The sequence below is a fragment of the Nannospalax galili genome, unplaced genomic scaffold (assembly GCF_000622305.1).
Source record: "Nannospalax galili isolate Female #2095 unplaced genomic scaffold, S.galili_v1.0 scaffold278, whole genome shotgun sequence".
Taxonomy (NCBI): Eukaryota; Metazoa; Chordata; class Mammalia; order Rodentia; family Spalacidae; genus Nannospalax; species Nannospalax galili.
In genome coordinates, this window is record NW_008347536.1 from 3,288,276 (window position 1) to 3,310,889 (window position 22,614).

The 22,614-nt window shown below is 36.4% G+C and overlaps 1 protein-coding gene across 16 annotated transcripts in view; it reads left to right on the forward strand.

The window, feature by feature from the left end:
* Picalm (phosphatidylinositol binding clathrin assembly protein) overlaps window positions 1–22,614 on the forward strand; it is a 95,690-nt gene that overhangs the window by 58,040 nt on the left and 15,036 nt on the right. For 2 of the 16 annotated variants that reach the window (XM_008844147.2, XM_008844143.3), the window contains exons 9-18: window positions 1,821–1,906; window positions 3,680–3,803; window positions 4,053–4,186; window positions 4,940–5,043; window positions 9,877–10,026; window positions 16,801–16,908; window positions 19,015–19,146; window positions 19,241–19,271; window positions 19,456–19,555; window positions 22,361–22,384. In XM_008844147.2, coding sequence (XP_008842369.1) covers window positions 1,821–1,906; window positions 3,680–3,803; window positions 4,053–4,186; window positions 4,940–5,043; window positions 9,877–10,026; window positions 16,801–16,908; window positions 19,015–19,146; window positions 19,241–19,271; window positions 19,456–19,555; window positions 22,361–22,384 — 993 coding nt within the window. The remainder of the gene's footprint in view (window positions 1–1,820; window positions 1,907–3,679; window positions 3,804–4,052; window positions 4,187–4,939; window positions 5,044–9,876; window positions 10,027–16,800; window positions 16,909–19,014; window positions 19,147–19,240; window positions 19,272–19,455; window positions 19,556–22,360; window positions 22,385–22,614) is intronic. The other 14 variants (XM_008844148.3, XM_008844144.3, XM_008844149.2 and 11 more) reach the window with 7 other exon arrangements.

The window sequence follows — 22,614 nt, forward strand, 5'->3', positions numbered from 1 at the left end:
GGAATTATTTCAATTTTGAAGATAAATCTACACAATACCTAAATACATGTTCATAAACAAATGCACACAACAAATTTAAATCTAGATTCTGTATATGAGGGAAAACATGGCACTTGTCTTTCCTACTGTGGCTCTTTTGATTTTATGACATCTACTTCCATCCATTTTCCTGCCAATATCTTGATCTCTTTACAACTGAATAAAACTTCACTATGTATATGTATTATTTTTTTTATTCATTTATGTGTTGATGGCCATCTAGTTTGGTTCCATACCATAGTTATTTTGAACAATTAAGAAATAGTCATGAGGGGCTGGATAGATGGCTCAGCAGTAAAGAGCACCAGCTGCTCTGGCAGAGGACCCAGGTTGGAGTCCCAACACCCACATGGCAGCTAACAACCATCTGTAACTCCAGTTCCAGGGGAATCTGATGCCCGCTTCTGACCTCTGTGGGCATTGCATGACACAGGTACACTTTGTATGATCATACACATAACATAAAAATAAAATAATAATAATAATAAATAAATCATGTACCTTTAATCCCAGCACTTGGGAGGCAGAGGCAAATGGCTCTCTGTGAGTTCAAGGCTAGCCTGGTTTCCATAGCGAGTTCCAGGCCAACTGTGGCTACAGGGAGACCTTGTCTCAAAATGACCAAAAAAAGAAATAATCATGAATGTGCAAGAATCTCTGGTCTGTTGATTTAGAATCTTTAGGATAAATGCCAAGAAATAGTATATAACTGGGTCATATGGCACTTCTATTTGTAGTTTTTATTATATTTTGGGATTTAATTTTATTCATGTGTATGTGTGTGTTTGAGTGTATGTCCCAAGTATGTAGAGATGTCTGAGGAGGCCAGAAGAGCAGATCAGATCACCCAAAACTGGAGAAAAAGGCAGCTGTGAGCTGATGTGGGTGTTAGGAAGTGAACTCACATCCTCTGGAAGAGCACCAAACACTTTTAACCACTAAACCATCTCTCCAGCCCCTATTTGTTTTTAATTTTATTTAAATTTCAATTATCAAATTTATTTTATGTGTATGAGTGCTTTGCCTGTATGTGTGTAAGTGCACCTGTGTCATGCAATGCCCTTGGAAGTCAGAAGAGGGCCTAGAATCCCTGGAACTGAAGTTACAGACAATTGTTAGCTGCCATGTGGGTGCTGGGCATCCAAACCCATGTCCTTCTCTAAGAGTGACCAGTGCTATTAACTGCTGAACCATCTCTCCAGCGCATTTTTTTTTCTCATTTTATGTGTATGAATGTTACGCCTGCATGTATGTTAACTGTACCCATGTTGTGCAGTGCCCACAGAGGCCAGAAGAGGGTGGAACTGGAGTTACAGGTGGTCGTTAGCTGCCATGTAGATAGGTGCTGGGATTCAAACCCGGGTCTTCTACAAGAACAGCCAGTGCTCTAAACTGCTGAGCCATCTCTTCAGCACCTCCCTAATTTTTTTTAGTATCTGCTACATGGTCAGTAATATGTATATCTTTTACAAGTATGTTTTTTCTAAAAATTTAAATATATTAAACATTTCAGAAACCTTAAGTTCTGGCAAGATTCTTTTTATGTTTTCATGATTACCTTCAGTTCTTTTTGATATATATTAATAGCTTCAACCAGGTCATGTTTCTATAATAATAAAAATAAAAGCAGTCATTTCTATTCAGTAGATTGAAAAAAAATCCCACTGGTAATTAGTGCATGAGAAACACACCGTTTGTTTTTGTTGTTCTTGTGATAGATGACACTTTGATTTATTTTGTCAAATGATTAATTATTATGAAATTCTTAATATTCATTTCAGGCCCCTAGCAGTCTTCTTGATGCTTTGGAGCAACATTTAGCTTCCTTGGAAGGGAAGAAAATCAAAGATTCCACAGCTGCAAGCAGGTACATTGTTTCACATTGTTCTTTGAAAAGTAAAGAATGGGAGTGATTATTCTGAGACAGTTGATGAAACCAGCTTAGTTTCCGAGTTGTTTAGTTTCTTTCTGACTTGATATAGTTAGAAATTCTTGCAGTGTTTTGTCACCATCAATAAGAATCAGTTTAAGATAATGACAGTAGCCAGGTGTGTTGGGGCACACCTTTAATCTCAACACTCTAGAGGCAGAGGCAGGTGGATCTCTGAGTTCAAGACCAGCCTGGTCCACATAGTGAGTTCCTGGCCAGCTGGGGCTACAAGGAGACCTTGTCTCAAGACCAAAAAAAAGTAAAAAGTTAATGACAGTGATGTCTTGGTTCAGAATTGTAAAATAGTTAAACATCTCATAAATGGCATGCTTTGATATATAAGGTGCATCAAAATTATGAGACTTTTTTTTTTTTTTTTGGCTCAACCCTTACACTATCCTTGTGGAATATGTAGTGGTGATGTCAGGACTCAAACCTAGGATGTCCAACATCACATTTGCTCATCTTTCTTTAATGCCATTGGATGGGATTGATGATTACCATGTCCTAGTTTAATCAGTTTGTTTTGAGCTAATTCCCCAGTTAACCTAGCAAATAAAAAAGCAAAAGGAAATTATCTTGCATTAATACTGTAATACAATTTTTGTGCAGGATTTACTAATTACCTAGGTAATTATTATGCTTTTTTTTAAATGAAGATTTTCTTCTTTTAAAGAAGGAGTATATAAAATATATATTGAGAATCTTCCTTTGGTTCTTTAATACTTTGGAACTTTCTCCTATTTTTATTGTAATAAAATTTAAACAATGTCTGGTATGGTAGGCTCATCTATAGCCTCAGAACTTTGATAGCTGAGGCAGGAGGATGGCAAGTTTGAGAACAGCTTGGATTATAAAGTGATCCAAGCTCAGGTTAGCCTGAGCTATGTTGTGAGACCATAAAAAAATCCACAGGCAAAAACCATTCATGAATTTTAATGCTTATGTTTCTTGATAGATTTGCATTTTGCATTTTATAGTAGGTTTTCAGAAGTACTGTAGTTTCCATTTGGTTATAGGAAGGTAATGAAAAGTCTAGCCACATGATTGAGGCATACTAATTTCCCTCAGGTAACTATCATATGTTTGGCTTCTTTTTTTTTTTTTTTTTTTTTTCCTTTATCTTCTCACTTCTATCTTTCCTGACTCATAATCTTGGTTTTATGTGAAAGAAAGTTTTTGCCAGTTTATGTATTTTACAATAGAAATTAGTAATGTTGAGATTATGGAAAAGAAAATTCATCCTAGAATTTAATGTTGGGGTTCATGGTGTAGTATGGGTAACTCTAGAAGGAAAAGGAGATAGCTAGTGAGAATTGTGCATGTGTGACAGATTTGAAAAGGTTTGTTGCATGTGGTTAATGGAATATTTTTTTTTCCTCTTAGATCTTTCTTAGAGTGTGAAGGCTCTTTGACAGTTCTGTTGGTACCTTGTCTTGGGAGAGGCAGTGTACTCCAGTCTTGTCTTGTTGATTCTTTCTAGAATCGAGTGCTTAGTTCTAAAAGCAGTGAATGTGCATTTTGGTCAATGGTGTTAGAATTGTCTGAATTTTCTAGGTTACTGGGTAGAAAATTTCATCTGAAATACTAATTTTAAGTCTGACTGTTATTCTAGTCTGTCAAGAGCAAGGTTGCCAGTTTATATTATGTTTTAGAGTGAAATGTTTAGCACTGAGACAAATTACCATTTATTTTATCCATTTATTCTAGGGCCACAACACTTTCCAATGCAGTCTCTTCTTTGGCAAGCACTGGCCTGTCTCTGACCAAAGTGGATGAAAGGGAAAAGCAGGCAGCATTAGAGGAAGAACAGGCTCGTTTAAAAGCTTTAAAGGTAAGTGTGGGCCTTCTCTTTGGAAGAACAAGTGTAGGTGATCATTAAGTAAAAGGTTTTAAGTTTTTATTACATTGCTATCCTAAAGGCTAAAACTCAGTCTTAAGTTTTCTTCCTCGTATAGAATGCTTGGTGAAGTTAGACAATACCCTTTGACTATTAAAGCAAAATTAAAATGTGTCTTTTTTTACAATCTGTAGTTACAGGTATGGTTTCTAGATTCCTTAAGATAGTTTTCTTTCTCAACAGGAACAGCGTTTAAAAGAACTTGCAAAGAAACCTCATACCTCTTTAACAACTGCAGCCTCGCCTGTGTCCACCTCAGCAGGGGGAATAATGACTGCACCAGCCATTGACATATTTTCTACCCCTAGTTCTAACAGGTACAGAGTTAAATTAAGGTTGTCTTTGGATATTTAGGTATAGGGGCTTCTAATAGCTATGTTATAGATTTTTGTAGGCTTATTTTAATATATGATTTTGTAATTCAAATTAATGCAAAAGATGTGATGAATCATATAATTGGTATACTACCTAAATATAGTGTGTTTATATTTTGTATGTTTAGGAAATAGAACATGACTAGATTACTAATTTATATTATTGGGATATAGTATAAGGAAATCAGGGTTTTCTTGGGGAAAGTCATTGAGTTTTTTCCAGAAAAGGTACTATTACTCAAATCCTACATAAACTTAAGGTATGGTGTTTAGAATATTTTTCCAGGGGGCTGGAGAGATGGGTCAGTGGTTAGGAGCACTGGCTGCTCTTAGAGGGCACCCAGATTTGGTCTCTCTTGCAGAGCCACCCACATGATAGCCAACAGCCATCCTTAACGCCAGTTCCAGGGGGATCTAGTGCCCTCTTCTGACCTCTATGGGCTCGAACACAGATGTGCATTTACATGCATTCAGACAAAACATTCATAAAATAAAAATAAATCAAACAATTAAAGAAAAAACAATTTTTGCCAGGCCACGTTAAAATGTTAACTGAGGAGCGTGCATCTATTAACTGTGCTAGACTTGATCTTCTTTTGAGGTGCACATTGAGACTTTTCACTTTCAAATGATTTGAGGGTATGGGGAAGCAAAGTTCATCTAGAAATAAAACAGCTTTCCAAAATATTTTCCTAGCACATCTAAGCTGCCAAATGACCTGCTTGATTTGCAGCAGCCAACCTTTCATCCATCAGTACATGCTATGCCAACTGCTTCTCAGGTAGCAAGTACATGGGGAGGTAAGCCTTAATCCTACTTTAAATGTTAGGAAGTTTATTGCCCTCTCTGTTAAGTACCTTTATTTGCTTTTATTGCTTTTGTTTGTACATGATAACATGAGAACTTGAGACATACTGAAGTAGCAGTGAACTAGTTTTTCCTTGAAGACTCTAATTTCATATAAATGAAAATTTATAATTCATATTTAATTGTGAAATAAGGTTTAGTGAAGATGAAATTAAATTTGATGGTGGACCACTTTCCTAAGTATGAATTCATTCCTTTAATGTGAACTTAAAATGTGTAAGTACTGCTTTGGATATAGAAAAAAAAATTCCTTGTGGGTCAAAATGCTTTACCTTTGTTATGATAGTGTTGTCAAGTATCAAACTCTGTTATGACCAGGTAGCTCATGATAATTCTGTCCTCTTTTATTTAAATGTTGATTTAATTTAGACTTGTAAGATAATAGGAATATTTGGTGCTCTTTGACTAAGTCTTTCATTGTAAGGTGGCTGTGGTCCAGCAAAGTTCTTCATGTTAGTTTTTATGTGGTTAGGGATCTAGTTTTCAAATTGTCTCTTGTGGTTGGTTTTGGTATATATGTTTATGTGCACATGTATGTATGTATTATTTTGTAAATAGTCACCCAAATTTTGTTAGAAAGAGAATGATATTTTCAGGATGAGTGATACTAAGCATAAAAGTTTAAAATATGTTAAAATTTATAATGGCTTTCATGTAGCATTTGAATTGATAGGCTTATGTCTCACAGCAAAAACAAATTAGTAAACTTCTTTTTTGGGGTGTGGTCCTTTTGAAGGCAGGGTCTCCCTGTAGCCCCAGCTGGCCTGGAACTCCCTTTGTAGACCAGACTGGCCTTTGAATTCACAGAGTTCTACCTGCCTCTGCCTCCCAAGTGGTGGGATTAAAATTAGTAAGCTCTTTACTGTATGTGAAATAGATTGTTTTCTTCTTTAACAATCTGAATTAAGAATATATTTTATACTTTTTTTTGTATGTGTGTGGTACTTTGAAATAGATTTTCTTCTTTAATGATTTGAATTAAGAATATAGTTTTTCTAGATTAGTTTCTGATGCTGTGATAAAACACCATGACCAAAAACAACTTGGGAAGGAAAGAGTCGATTCCATCTTACACGTGCAGGTCACAGTCTATCTTTAAGGGAAGTCAGGCAGGAACTGAAGCAGAGACCATAGAGGAACACTGCTTACTGACTTGTTCCAAGGCTCGTGTTCAGATTCTTTTCTTATACAGACTAGACCCACCTGCCCAGGGATGGCACTGCCCATAGTGGGCTGGATCTTCAGCAGCAATCAAGAAAATGCCTACTGGTCAATCTGATCGAGGCAAGCCAGTTCTGTTGAGGTTCCGTTTTTCAGGGTGTGTCAAGTTGGCAACCAGATTAGCCATCACAAAAATTTGCCCCCTCCTTTCTTCTTCCATCCATCCATCCATCCATTTTTGGTGTTCTGACTTTTGAGTCCAGGGCCTTGCATATGCTAGGCAGATGCTCTCCCAGTGAGCTATACTAAGGCACTGTTTCTTTTCATTATTTTTTAATATATTATTTTTATTTTATGTGTTTGCGTGTATTGCCTGCATGTAGGTAGGTCTGCACACCTGTGTCATGCATCGCCTACAGAGGTCAGAAGAAGGCATTGAATTCCTTGGAACTGGAATCTGATACTGTCTTTTGACCTCTGTGGACATTGTACACACATGGTGCATGTACATACAGGCAAAACATTCATATATGTAAAATAAAAGTAAATTAATTAAAAATAAATATAATAAGATGGCTTAAATTTAGTATTTTAGAGTTAACTTGAGACTTAAGCTGTATGCAGCTGATAATGGTTAGGAAAGGAATTTCTTAATGTCCTAACAGATCCTGATTTGAATCCTGAATTTCTGCTTATCAGTTGCTTCTAAAAAAGTTTTAGAACTGAGATAATTTAAGTAGTTTTAGCTTGCTTTTCCTTTATTTTAAAATTTTTATTATATTTGTTTATTGATTGTATGAGTGTGGATGTACGCATGTGATGGCACATGTATGGAAGTCAGGATACCTTTTGGAAGTCAGTTCTCGTCTTCCTCCGTGTGGTTTCCATCAATCAAACCTAGGTTGTCAGGCTTGGTGGCAAATGCCTTTACATGCTGAGCCATCTTGCCAGCACTTATTTTTCATAAATAGAAGCTGAAAAGTCCTTTTTCTAAATGGACCAAAATTTTTACAGAAGACTTAATGAAGCTAGTGTATTTAATATCTCAAAAAAAAATGCAACTGTAAAATTCTTTTTGAATTATGTCATGCACAGTTAATTTCAACAATGATAAGATAAAGTTTCTGTCTGGAGTGGTTGAACTTGTGAAAGCTGATAAATGATTTCAGTCTGTAATAGTTCCATAGTCTTCTGGAAAAAATATTTCCTAACAGCCTATATAAGTACATTATATTTAATTATGCATTGTTTCTCTGTGTTAAGGTTTTTTTGCTCGGTTAGCTGTTCTCTAATAAAAGTCCCTGTATTTTGACTGCTAGCTTGCTGTACATGAGTAATGAAACCATCCAAAGTACAAAGCAAGTACAGCGGGACAGAAGCAGTAGAAACTGTAGTTACTTTTCCAAAAACTTGTTACATGTGAGAAAAGGAATGTGGTCTTTACCGTGAGCCCTTTAATTTAAGCAGAATTAAATTTTGAGAAAATTTATGAGAAAAGGCATTTAGCTTCTGAATTGGTGATAACTTCACTATTTTCATTACTGTGATTTAGTTAACTGAAATGTGTTTTAAGCAGTTAGTCTGCATTCATATCCATGATACTGAAATTCAGGTTTTTAAAATTGAGGCAGACTCAATAAGGAACTCTAACATAGGAGAAGTTTTCATCAAAAGAGTAAAAATCTTCCTTTTTCCTTACTCCCTTCCCCCTTCCTCCTTCCCTTATTTTTTAATGGGGCTACAACCCAGGATCTCATACATTTTGTCCGAGTGCTTTATCACTGGCTTACGTTCCTACCCCATAAGATATGGTACCTCATTATGTTTGTTTGTTTGTTTTTTTAACTTTTATTACTTAAAAATGGATGCTAATGATTTTCATCACTAACTTACAGCAGTTCTAAACATAGACAATATTATCATCCCAGTGCACTTGTAGTTTAATTTTAAAATTCTGAAGTTTTAAAATTTTTGTTTAAAAAAATTTTTTTTTAATGTGTATGAGTGTTTTGCTTGCATGTAAGTGTACCAGTGCATGCCTGGTGTTTCACTAAGGCCAGAGGGCATCAGATCTCTTGAAACTGGAGTTAAGAGTTGTTGTTAGCCACCATGTGGGTCCTGGGAACTGAACCTGGGTCTTCTGCAAGAACAGCCAGTGTTCTTAACCACTGAGCCATCTCTCTAGCCTCTCATTATTTTGCTTTACTTTCAGCTTGCATGAAATATATCCTTTGTGTAAAAAATCAGTGTCTGTCTTTGTGAAAAAAATCAGTGTCTGTGTGTAAAAAGTAAATTAGTCATTTAGGACTCATTTTGAATTGTTCTGTCTAAGGGGAAAAGGAGCAAGGACGACTAGAGAGATATTTTGTGTTACTTGTGCAACTTAGTATGATGTACTTTAAAATTATATGTTACTATCAAAAAAATTTTTTAAATAGTTCAACTCAACTAGTCAATTCTAAACTTACAGCAACTTTGTTGTTGTTCAAGGAGTCACGGTGACTAGCATTACATTTTGGGTTTAATACCAAAAAACACCTTAGATCTTACTGTTCACTACTATTTATTTCTGAATTATTTTTTCTGATACTTTTTTTCCTCATTGTTTCATTTGTTTTGGTTTGCATTGAGAAAAATGTTAAAGTATCATTTGAATTTCAATAGTTGACAAATTTTGAGGAATTCATAGGGCTGTATTTCCTAGTGTGAGTTGATAAGAATGCTTCCTGGAATAATATAAAATTTTTTTTTTAATTTAAAGGATGTTTTATAATTACTTAAACCTATAATTTCATTATTTTCTTGATATTTTTCATTTTCAAAGTTATGCTTTAAGGAATGCTTGCCTTGCATTGACTGACTTTAAGGGAACTGTGCCTGTGTCATAGAGAGTGAGCTGGTTCTTGGGTTATTGCTGCTGCTTTATTATTCATTCATATGGTTGTAAAACAAGAATAGACTAGATGAAACTCATTGGAAGCACAGAACTATCTTCTTGTTTTTAGTTGTGTTACAAAGAAAAAAACACTTTTGTTATTCCTATAGAAAACTACTTAAAGACTAAAACTCCTGGCTAGATTTTCATAGCTGATCCCAGACTGCTAAATGAACAGTCTTTCATCTTCAGTTCTTAATTGTCAACAGATCTCTTTTCTATTCTTTTTTTCTTTATTTTTACTTTTTATTTTCTACCTTTGAACCTAACCAGTTTTTTACACATGCTAGAAACAATTTCTTGCTGTAATTTGAAATTACCCTTAACTCTTTGGGAAGTTTACTTATATCATACCTTTACCAAGTGTTATTTCAATTCTTTGAACACCAAAGCCAGTGGCTCTTTTACAGATAGATGTACCTCGTTTGTTATTAACTATAAAAAGAAATCTGTCCTTAATTTACTGCTATTGTTAATGGATATAATTTTTTTCCCCTAAGGATTTCAAGTATGTAAAATGCAATTCTGACATCTTGGTGGTTAGATATATTTTTATGTAAAATTAATAAATAATAATATACTACTTTTCACTTTGCCTCTTTCAACTAATATGATACTAATTTATTTGCTTACTTTCTTCATTTTGCTGTAATTCACTTGGACTGCGCAGATCCTTTCTCTGCTACTGTAGATGCTGTTGATGATGCCATTCCAAGCTTAAATCCTTTCCTCACAAAAAATAGTGGTGATGTTCACCTTCCCATTTCTTCAGATGTATCCACTTTTGCTACTAGGACACCTACTCATGAAATGTTTGTTGGTAAAGTACCATTTAACCTTTTTTCCCAATTAATGTTTATGCTAAGTTTTTTTTTTACTTATGCATTAATTATTTTTAAAGCACTGCAATAATTAATTTGGATTTTAATACAGAATTTTAAAATAGACTGAAGAGTAATACTGTTATTTAGTAAGGTTTTAAAACTGACAGCCAATACTCCTGATTTTATTTAATGCAAAGCTTTAGGAACTTTCTGTGTTTTGTTGTACCATGGTAACAGTATTCTAGCTGTTTAATGTCAAATGTCCTGTCCTGTTCATTTCTTCAGAGAGTTGGTTAAAAAGTAACATCTAAATGAGGATGTTTATGTGTGCTTGGTTTTTTTCCCCTTTGTTCTTGGAAAAGACTGTAGTTATCACTCCTAGTCTTTTTTTAAACTGTTGCATATCATAATTTCATGTTGTCTAAAATGTGTACATATACTTAATCTTTTTCTTAACACTTTCACTTCATTGCCTGGGGGGCGGGTAAATGAAAAACAGTAAGATGTTTCCCTTTTAAACAGTAAAGTAGAAAAGCAACTTGACTTGAATAACCTTATCCTTAAATATTCTATCCTTAAATCTTTGCAATATGAAAAGGCAAAATTTTACATCAGCGTTATGCAAGGAAATAGTAAGTTTTTAAGTTCATACGAAAGTTGAAGTGCTAGAATAGAATCTTTGTCTAGGCTTTCTCTTTTTATGTGTGTGTGTGGGGGGGGTCTGAGTCTGTGTCTTTTTTGAGACAGGGTCTCCTTGTAGCCCCAGCAGGCCGAGAACTCACTATGTACACCTGGATGGCCTGGAACTCGAAAAGATCCCCTGCCTTTGCCTGAGTGCAGGGATTAAAGGCGTGCGCCTCCACACCCGGTCAGACTTGCTTCTTTATCTGTAAAACTAGGTACTAGAAGGCAGGTTGGAATTGGCCAAAAATTCTTCATACTACACTTTTCATACTGAGATAACAGGGATACAAACAGTGGTTTTTCTTAATCCTTTAATAGGGCACTCGTGATACAACCTTATGTTCTTTTTTTAAATTCTATTTTACTAACTTTTTCATTTGAACACCATGTGCTTGGACTCCTTTGGGATTTTATTTTCTATATTTAGTTACTCCACCCTCCTCTTCCCTGCTGCACCATTTCTTTCTTCTTTTCCTCCTACCCCTCCTTTCCTCTTCCTCTCCTTCCCTGCCCTCCTTCTGCCCATATGCTTTGTCAGGGCTTTCTTGGCATTCAGGCTCACTCTAATTCTCCCTTACATGCCATAAGCCTTCTTTTATGGTTGGCTTATTTTATTGATTTGTTTGTATAGGAGGGATTTCTTTTCTCTTTGAACTGAGTTTTCATAAACTTGTTAAGGGTAAACAAACTTTCTCCCTGACCCGTTGTAGTACTAGGGGTTGAACCTAGGAACCCAGGCTTTCTTAGCAAATTCTATATATATCTCAGTCCTTATTAGCTTTTGAAGAACCTCAGTGTTGTTTTTGTTTGTTTGGGGGTGTCTTGTTTACTGTTTTCTTTAAGCATATTATCCATCCTTCTTTAGTCATTTATATCTTTTTAAGTGTATTCTTGGCCAGTGCACTAGCAATAAAGTAAAGCTTAGCTGACTCTGTGTGTGTGTGTGTGTGTGTGTGTGTGTGTGTGCGTGTGTGCGCGCGCGCCTGTGTGCTTCCTGCATATCACAGCACCCATGCGGAAATTAGAGGACAACTTGCTGGAGTTGGTTTGCTCCTTACACCATGGTAGGTCCTGATTGAACTTAGGTCATCAGACCTTGGTAGTAGGCACCTGTACTCACTGAGCTATCTTGCTGGCCCCTCAGCCAGTTGTTTTTAAAATTGTTCTTTGGAATGTTCTCCTGTCCTCAGTGTTAGCTGATTTTATGCTTCTTGTTTGTTTATTCTGTCCTTTTGAGATTTGCCCTTAAATATTTGTCTGGGGATTGGTACTGATCAGTAACAGTTTTTACTGGGTCTTGTGAAATACAGGGATAAGTAAACATGATAATACAGTGGTTATTTCAGAGAACTGTATTTTTCTCTCAAAATTTTCCTTTTGAAATAGTCTTATTAGTTGGGTTTGGGTTTTGTTTGTTTGTTTTTAATTTTTATTTTATGCATATGAGTGTATTGCCTACTTGTATTGAGTGAACCCGTATTGTGCAATGCCATGGAGGTCAAAAAAGGGGTCGGATTCCCCTGGAACTGGAGTTAAGGATGTTTTGTAGCCGCCATGTGGGTGCTGGGAATTGAACCTGGGTTCTCTGCAAGAGCAGTCAGTGCTCTTAACCGCTGAGCCATCTCTCCAGCCCCCTGGGTTTGTTTTTTAATGGTTTGTTAAGAGAAGGTTTCTCTATATGATCCAGATTGGCCTTGAACTTAATCCTCCTGCTTTCACTGCCCAAAGGTGTTTCTCTTTCAAGTTCTGTTTATGTAGGTGCACATATGCCATAGCATGTATATGGGGTCAGAGGACAGCTTTATGGAATTAGTTCTCTCCTTCCACCTTTATGGTGGTTCCGGCATCAAATGCAGTTTGTCAGGATTGCACAGCAAGCACAGCACTCATTGAGCCATATCATTGACCCAAGCTCACAAAGTTTTGTTTTTTGTGTTGAGTAGATTTTTTTTAAATTCAAAAGTTGTAATTCCTTAAGTCATTTAAAAAGTAACAGAAGACCGTTAAATTAATGATATTCATTGAAATGATAAGGAGAAAGTATTTGCCTCAAAGGTGTGTGTGTGTGTGGGTGTGCACTCACTTCAAAGAATGAATTAATATTCATTAATTACTTTAAAAGGTGTGTGTATGGGCGGGCACTAACATTCAAGGGTTAAGAGCACGGACTGCTCTTGCAGAGGATGTGAATTTTATGTGTATGAATGTATTGCCTGCATGTGAGTGCACCCATGTGCAATGCCGCAGAGGTCAGAAGAGGGAGTTGGATTCCCCTGGAACTGGAGTTAAGGACCGTTCCTAGCCACGATGTGGGTACTGGGAATCGAACCTGGGTCCTCTGTAGGAGCAGCCAGTGCTCTTAACTGCCCAGCTATAGCCCCAGCCCGGTAAGTCCCCCAATGTAGATGTGAATTCTGCCACTGTAGTTTTGGTTTCTTTGTGGTCATTTTTACCTTGGTCATTTTTGATCCGATTAGTTTTATTCATCATCTACAGTCACTTCGTGCGAAGGTTTCACAGAGGCCATGGCTTTTTACCTGGTTGTCAATCTGACTGGATCTAGAATAAGTCTTAATAAGCCTCTGGGTCCATCTGTGAAGGATTTTCTAAATTAAGTTAATTGCAGGGGGAAGATCCACTCTAAATGTGGGTGGCACCTTCCAGTGGGGGCCCAGACATAGAAGTTGGAGAGGAAAGCTTTTGTTCTTTGTCTGCTTGCCTTTCGGTTCTAACAAGTTTGTTCATCTACCCTGATGCTGCCACAGCCAGACTCTGCTGACACCAGAACCCAGATTTTTTCAGCCTTGCAACGTGGACTGAACACGAGGGCTCTCCAGGATCCTCCAGGCCTTATGGACAAAACATCTGTGGGTTCTCAGCCTCTCCAGTGTGAAGGTGGCAACTGCTGGCCTGTAGGAGGAAGTGCTGACAGGCCTGGTAAACATGCTATGGCACTATGGTGCATGCAACAGTTACTTTCCCTTAAGCCAACCTGAAATCTGCCTGACCGGGGAGAAACAGCTGACGCAAGAAGTCACACAGGACAAGAGACACCACTGAGAAAGAGACAGCTCAGAATTACTTTAAAAGGTGTGTATGTGTGTGTGTGTATGGGTGTGCACTCACTTCAAAGAATGAATTAATATTCATTAATTACTTTAAAAGGCTATTACCGGGGCTGGAGAGATGATTCAAGGGTTAAGAGCACGGACTGCTCTTGCAGAGGATGTGGGTTCAATTCCCAGCACCCACATGTCAACCAACAATTGTCTGTAAGTCCAGTTCCAGGGAATCCAACACCTTTTGACCTCCACAGGCATTACATGACACAGGTGCACTGACACACATGTGGGCAATACACTCAAACACATAAAATAAAAATAATAAATAAAAAAATATTTTTTAAAAAAAGGTTATTACCTTTCTAACCTTTCCTTCTGTAGTTAATCCCCCCAGGGACGTCAGAAGATGACTGTTTTTATAGGAAGTAATAGAGTTGTTCCTATATTACTATAAAGGATAGGCTGTTTCTGTTTGTCAAAGTCCAGAAAACCAGAGACAGCATAGGAGGAGAAAATAAGAATTAGATTTAATAGCCTAGACGTGATTTATTGTTACATGTATGACCTAAATATCAGTGGTACTGTAACCAGCATTGTTTTAGAGTCCTTTATAGTCGTATGTGTGCATATTATGCTGTGCCGGTGGCAGTATGGGCAAGTAAGAGCCATGGTAACGTTTGTTTTGAGTAAATACATTGTCTAAGGAATTATGAAAAGAACCATTGAGCCCATGATATATTAAAGCATTGTACACTTAAATATTACTAAATTGATGAGTATAGAATTCTAAAATTCTTCTGAAAGAATGGTCAGGGACAATTTTCTGCTTTTATAGAGTTTGTGTTTCATCTAAAATGAGTGCATTTAAGTTCAAAGTAGTTTAAGGGTTGGAACAAGATCAAACTTAGACATTCTCACACAGGAATATTCATATTATGAATGCTAAATGCTATAAAGTAGTGTGTGCTGCTTTCTGTGGCTTCTTGTCAATATCCTTGTTTAGCATCAGCAGTGTTCCTTGTGTTTACTGAGATTTTAAAAAAATATTTTATGTGTATGTGTGTATTGCTTGCATGTATGTAAGTGCACCTATGTCATGCAGTGCCTACCTAGGACAGAAGAGGGCTTTGGATCCCCTGGAACTGGAGTTACAGACAGTTGTTAGCTGCCATATGGGTGCTGGGATTCAAACCTGGGTCTTCTGCAAGAACAGCCAGTGTTCTTAACCGCTGAGCCATCTCTCCAGCTTACTGAGAATTTAAAGTGAGATTCCAATGAAAGTTCCTTTTGTGTAGAAAGCTGGGAGAAGAGGACAGAAAACTTATGTTCAGAACTTCAAAAGTTCAACTCCCTTATGGTTTGTTTCTGTCTTGGTAGAATTTAGAAAGGAAGGAAGAGACATTAGGAGCAAGTCAGTTCAACCTTCTCTGAGGTAGAAGAATTCCTTTTTTGTGATCACTACTTGAATGTATTTAGTGACTCCAGGTTAATCAAGTCATATGATAGACCTAATTAAAATAGTTCGTGGTTTTAATTCTTTTTACTCTCTGGAATCTCAAACCCTTACTTAAGAAAAATTTAACCTCAGGATTAAAGCTCTACATGTGTTACACCAGCATGGGCTGGTCTCAAAGACTTCAGCTTGGTGCTTGTTTGCTTAACACTGGTAGAACACCACTATAACATGGGCAAGAAAGAATACAGTCTTGTTTATATGTTTGTTCCTAGACTACTGTTATGTTAGCATGTTTGATCCTCTACATGTCAGTTCCACTATCGTAATAAGTTCAGTTGAGAGTGATAAGGAGTCATTTCTCTTTAAAAAAAATATGGGGGGATTTATTTTTACTTTATGTGTATGAGTGGTTTGCCTACATGTATGTAAATGTACTATCTGTGTACAATGCCCATAAAGGCCAGAAGAGGGTATCAGAGTCCCTGGAACTGAAGCTGAGGATGGTTGTTAGCTGCTTGGTGCATTCTGGGATCCAAACCCAGGTCCTCTGTAAGAGCAGCCTGTGCTCTTAACTACTGAACCATTTCTCCAGCCCCGGGGAGTCATTTTTCTTTAATGTTCCTAAAGCAGTTGGACACTGGTAGACATAAAGATTTGTGAGGTTGTCACTTACAGAATCCTGCCACTTTCAGATTAATTTAAACAATAACTTCTGGTCCAGTGAGATGGCTCAGTGGGTGAAAAAGTGCTTGTCTGTCATGCCTAACTACCTGAGCTTGTTATCAAGGACTGACATGGTATAAGAAACAAACCAACTTTCACAAATTGCCCTCTGGCCTCCACAGATAGACCATTGGCACATGCACAAACAAACAAATAAACACAGTAATAAAATTTCCTTTTTAAGCCATGTAACTTATGATTAACTGTTGAGGGAAGATGGGAAAAGAGAAAAAAGGTGAGAGAGATGGAAGGTAGTAGGTAAGAAGGTAGTGTTTGCAGAATACTTTATTCCCAAATGATCCCTCACATTGTGTATTTATTTTGCTTCTTGCAAAACCTTGGAGTTTTAGATGATTTTAGGTTTTGAAGAATTATTAGATACAAAATTAAGGTAAAAGACAAGCAAAGGTTTTATTTTTATAATGAACTAAATAAGTGTTTGAATGCTAGTTGTTCATTCTTAGTTTTCTTAGTAGGTGATTTTGTTATGGAAATGGAACTGTGTGCAGTGGTGCATATCTGCAATCCCAGGTCTTGGGAGGCTGAGGCAGGAGGATCACAATGAGTTTGAGTTTGAGTTTGTAACGTTTGTAACGCTACAAAACAGCTGAGGCTACACTGGGTACTCTTGTTTTAAAAAAAAAAAAAAAAAAGTGATGTGGTGGAAGAGGAAGCATTCAGTGTTTTACCTGAGGACTTTCTTGGTTTTGTTGTTTACGGGATTTTGATTGCCTTCTCCATTCTATTGGTGGTATTACTAAAGCTAGTTTTTGGCATCTAGAAATTAAAGCTAGTTTTTGGCATCACAAGAGATTTGAGCATTTTTGCATTTTGCTTTTTTGTAGGATTCAGTCCTTCTCCAGTTACACAGCCACATCCTTCAGTTGGCCTTAATGTTGACTTTGAATCTGTGTTTGGAAATAAGTCTCCAAATGTTATTGTGGATTCTGGAGGTAAGAAAAGGTTATTTTTTAAAAAATTAAAAGCACAAAATAAATATGCTATCATAAGTAACCATGATGCTGCCCTTAACATTCTTTTTAACATGGGGCTTCCCTGTAGCTCCAGCTAGCCTGGAACTCGCTATGTAGACCAGGCTGGTTGGCCTTGAACTCGCAGAGATCCATCTGCCTCTTCCTCCCAAGTGCTGGGACTAAAGGTGTATGCCACCACACCCAGCTCAAATTAAATTAAATTGGGGTAGTCAGTAAAATTGATCTTCACCAAAACCTCTTCAAAAGAACTATTAGTTTGATCTTTCTCTTAATAGCACTTTAGAGTTTGTGAAGGTTTTATTTTGTCTGACAGCAAAATAAGAGAGAAAATATTTCTCGATAAAATGTTGAGTTGTGCCGGGCATGGTGGTGCACGCCTGTAGTCCCAGCACTTGGGAGGCAGAGGCAGGTGGACCTCTGTGAGTTCCAGGCCAGCCTGGTTTACATAGTGAGTTCCAGGCCAGCTGGGGCTACAGGGTTTTAGAAAACCCTGTTTCTAAAAAGACTGAAAAATAAAAGTAAAAATGTTGAGTTGTCAGTGACTATGTGTAGATTGCTATGTCATAGTGCTCACACCTCTGAATGAGTAATAAATAGCCTCATTGTATAATGGTGTATGAAGCTGGTGATTTTGGAAACTGAAGACATAACCTGTAATATTTGGCTTGTTTAGGTAGGCCATGATGGGTAGGTTCAGTTTGACTATAAGGTTTGTGAATACAGGTTGGATATTTTTTAAAAATCATTTTAGTGGTGTTTATATAGTGTGCCTAGCTATTTGTCATTTTAAATGTTATAAATCTTTAGAATGAGGTTTATATTTTGTGCTTCTTGTTAAATTGAAGTTTATGAATTTCCTATAAACCTTTAATGTTCCAGTTTTATTTTTTTACAGTGGGATGGTCGTTGACTTTAATTAAATTTTAGCATATTGAAGTGCTTTATATAACATAATTATCCATAAAATAAACAAGCTCATATGTATTAACTATGAATTTATTATGAACTAATGGGTTTATATTTTGGGAGTGCATTTGACTCTTTTCCTTTTGAATCTGGCCTAGGAAAAAGGAACTAGAAACTTACTGTTCATGTTTTATAAACCACCATCCTTACTAGCTTTCTGTTTTAAGCTCCGTAGCATTACTGGATTAGTCATACTTAGGTTGGTTTGGTTGAAGTTGCCTTTCTCTTCTATGCTTTGGTAGAGAACCTATAGGGTTTTGTATTGTTTTGGTGAATAGCCTAGGTTACCAGATGACTTTATGTTGATAGAGCAGTTTAATGATTTATTAGGTATAATCTAGGTTTGTGCTTACAGTCTGAATTTTGAAGTGTGAAAAGGTTTCTAAAATATGCTTTGTTGGGCCAGTGAGTTGGCTCAGTGGGTATGAGTGCTTGCTGCTAAGCCTTACAACCTAAGTTCATTCCTGCACATGGTCAAAGGAGAACCAACTCCTGTAAGTTGTCCTCTCATCTCAACATGTACACACACACAATAAATATAAGGGAATTTTTTTTAAGATTTATTTTACTTTTGAAGTCTGTGTTTGGGTATGTGTATATGTGAGTGCAAGGGCCCGTGGAGGCCAGTAGAGGGCATCAGGTCCCCTGTAGCTGGAGTTATAGGCATTTGTAGACCACCTGATGTGGGTGCTGGGAACTGAGCTCTAGTCCTGCAGGAGCAGTTTGTCTTCTTAACTCTCTGAAACATCTTTCCAGGCCCATTGTGAAAAAGAAAAATAAAATGAATATTCTTTCTCAAAGTAACAGAAACTTTAGCTATATTTGTTCAAAAAATTTTGCCAGGGCAGGGAGACATTTTCATTCTATTTCCTTTTTATAGTGTTTTTCTCTCCATCCACTTAAACCATAATAGAATTTTATCACAAGATTAGACATGATTTTTGTCAAAGTTAGTGATACTTTCACTTTGAGGTGCAAATTTCTCCATTTTGCAGTTGAGGATTTTACTAATGTTCATTTTCTTTGAGAACTCCCTTAGAAGGCTGTAGCATCGTGAAATTCCTTACACGTCCTATTTCATCTGTTTGTAACTTTAAGGCTTTGATGAACTAGGTGGACTTCTGAAACCAACAGTGGCCTCTCAGAACCAGACTCTTCCCATTGCCAAACTTCCACCCAACAAATTAGTGTCTGATGACTTGGACTCATCTTTAGCTAACCTTGTGGGCAGTAAGTAGTTGTTTGATTCTTCAGTCATGTTTAAACTAAATTGTTTATTAAAATAATTCTAGTTTTAAAATATTTCCTTTTTCTCTTTTCCTAGATCTTGGCATTGGAAATGGAACCACTAAAAAGTAAGTGGTTTTTTGTTTTTTGTTTTTTGTTTTTGTATTATTTCTATATCACTTAGAAGATGTTGGCTTTCATCTCAGAAGTGTACAGAAATGTCAAGTTGGTATCATAAATGTTCAATGTATGTATATAATACAGAATCTTTATTATCAGCCTGTTGATAGTCTTATTTTTGCTTATTTAAAGTGATGTAAATTGGAGTCAGCCAGGTGAAAAGAAGTTAACTGGAGGATCTAACTGGCAACCAAAGGTTGCACCAACAACTGCCTGGAATGCTGCAACAATGGTGAGTTGGAAAAGCTCTTGACTAACACATGAATGTTTAACTAAACATGTAACATAAAAATGCTTGTTAAGTAATAGCTGCAAGTGGGAGGATTAGTACTGACTTTTAGTAAGTACTTCATATTTTTAGAGATTATTCTGTGCTAGACATCGTTCTAAGTAATGTTTTATATCCTCAAATAAATAAACCCTATATGCTAGACACTAGTATTTTCTCCCATTTTATACACAAGGAAAGAAGAGCTCAGTTACTAAGAAGTATGGCAGTGTCGCAGAGCTCCTCAGTGATTGGTGCATTTTTAGCACCCGTGTAACCTGGAAGCTATAGACCATATGCCCTTAATCACTCCATTGGTGGTCTCAAATTTACTACTTACCTGTCTAGAATAGAAAATCCTTACATTCTTCAGACCTCAAACTATATTTTTATGGGTTTTGTTAGTGTTGTTTTATAATATACGGAGTTGATTCTCCTTATGTGTGAGTTTTATGTAAAGTCATTTTGAACATTAAGTTAGTGAACTCTATCTAAATCCATTGCCCAAGGAAACGTGATACTTCTATCTCACATTATATAATTTCAAGCCCTACAAAACCTCATTCTAAGCCAGGCACGATTGTGTATGTCCTACATTCCCAGTGCTTAGGAGGCAGAGCATCCACTTCGTTCCATATTAGCAGTCAGTAAACTGTTGGACAGTTCAGTATGTGAGCCTCTCTGCACGTGCACATAAATATAACTTTGAAAGTACCATGACTTTTGGTTGGAGGGATATAAATTTCACTAATAGCAAGTATTTGAATTTGTGAATGCAGAACCCATAAATAATAAGAACTAATAGTATTTGCTAATTAAATAGCACCTAGTACTAAAGATGTTCTAGTCATGTTTTTAATTAAAACACCTTTCTGGTCATTATATCCCTTTTAGGACATTGCCCTGTTTACTTTGGGTTACTTATGTCTTAAAATTTGTGGGTTGAGCTAAGATGAGTATACTGATAAAATTTTGTGTGTCATTATATAAAGTTGCTAGGTTCAGACTTCATAAAGTGAAAATAAGACTGAAATTAAACTACTGTTTTAGGGCAGTAATTTTTCTTTAGATAGGTGTCACTGTCATCATGAATTATAGAACCTTGTGACCTTATATTTAAATACAGTTTAGTGATTTTTTTTTTTTTTTTTTTTTTTTGGTGTGGGAGTGGTAAGTATACGGTCTTAGTATATATACCCTGGATATCCTCTCTCACTCAGCCTCTTCAGTGCTAGAAGTACAGGTATATAACACTTTGCCTGACTTAATAGTTTAGATTTTACGTACAAGCTTATGCACATGCCTTATATTAAGTGTATCTTAAGAATACAATGTTCTTGGGGCTGGAGAGATGGCTTAGCAGTTAAGTGCACTGGCTGCTCTTGCAGAGGACCTGAGTTAATTCCCAGAACCCATGTGTCAGCTGACAACTGTCCTAATTCCAGTTCCAGGGGCTCTGACATATTCTGACCTCCATGAGCATTGCATAACATGAATGCATTTATACACATGCAGGCAAAACACTCATACACATAAAAATAATGAATAAGGACTGGAGAGATGGCTCAGCGGTTAAGAACACTGGCTGTTCTTGCAGAAGACCCGGGTTTGAAACCTAGTACCCACATGGTAGCTAACAACTGGCCATAACTCCAGTTCCAGAGCCTCTTCTGTCCTCCACAGGCATTGCATGATACGGGTGCACTTACCTGCATGCAGGCAATACACACATAGACATAAAAATAATAAATATATTTTTTTAATGAATAAAATATTTTTTAAAAAGAATATAATGTTCTCTCAGAATAGTTTGACCGCATACATCAGTTTTAAGCTGAAGCTATATGTACTTTTTTTTTTTTTTATAATGCAGAGCAGTTGAAAAGCAGATTTAAATTGAAATCTAGTTCTGAATCCAGTGTTTTTCCCATTATAACATGGCTCACTGAGTAGAGTGACAGTAGTTTCTGTTAGTGGGTCTCACGGTCACAGATGGTAATTACACATTGATAATGCATGTGTTATGCTATAAACACAAAATCTTGTATTAAAATACAGCATTTCCTTATCTAATATTAAATTGGTATTTATTGAAATATTGAAAGTTTTAGATAGCATTTGCCTTAACATGGACTACTAGAATGTAGTAAGCATCTAACCAGCTAGCATTTTTATGTAAGTTGATGGTAAAATAGTATTTATGGTACTGTGTTGTGTATAATATTGTGTATCATTTCTTAAGGATATTCTGTTTAAAATGTTTGTATTTTATAGTGGCTAATGTGTGGGGCTGATAATGTTATTCACTAAAGATAAACTGCTGCCTTTTCTAACCTTTTTATTAATTCATAAACACTGTCAAGGTTTTTAATTTTTTTAATTTAAGACAAATTCATTTTACTTATTAAAATACATGTTATACCACAAACTCTTTTTTTATTCTTCTTCCTGGCAGACCTGTGATTTAACCCTGTTTATGTGATGCACTGAATTTTCCCTGTTAACATCACCAGTGTATTTTATGTTTAATGACATTTGTAATCAGTGAACTGTTGTGTATATAGAGGGAAGAAGCTAAAGATTCAGTTTCCCTTTTCAACCTTGATAGTGCTTTGATAATAGACATTCTTTCATTGATTTATAAATACACGGATTTTAGGTAGTGAATGTATGTGTAAACTAAAGTGCTCTCTGTGTATTTTGTTGTGTAAGTACTTGTTCTAATCCAGTGTTATTGCATTATGTAATTGTTCTCCCTGGGAAAAACAGAATGGCATGCATTTTCCACAATACGTAAGTGACCAAAAACTAGCCCCCTCCCCTTTTTTTGCAATAAATTGGCATGCTATTAACCACTGCTGCAGCAGAATCTCATAACCTTCTGGCTATCCCTTGTTTTCACATTCAAATTTTCAGTGTGCCAACAATTCTTAGCATTACTGGTTTCATGGGCGTGTTGCAGAATTGATTCTGATGGTGGCATGGGAAACACCAATTTTTCTTTCTTGCTTAATATTCTGCCA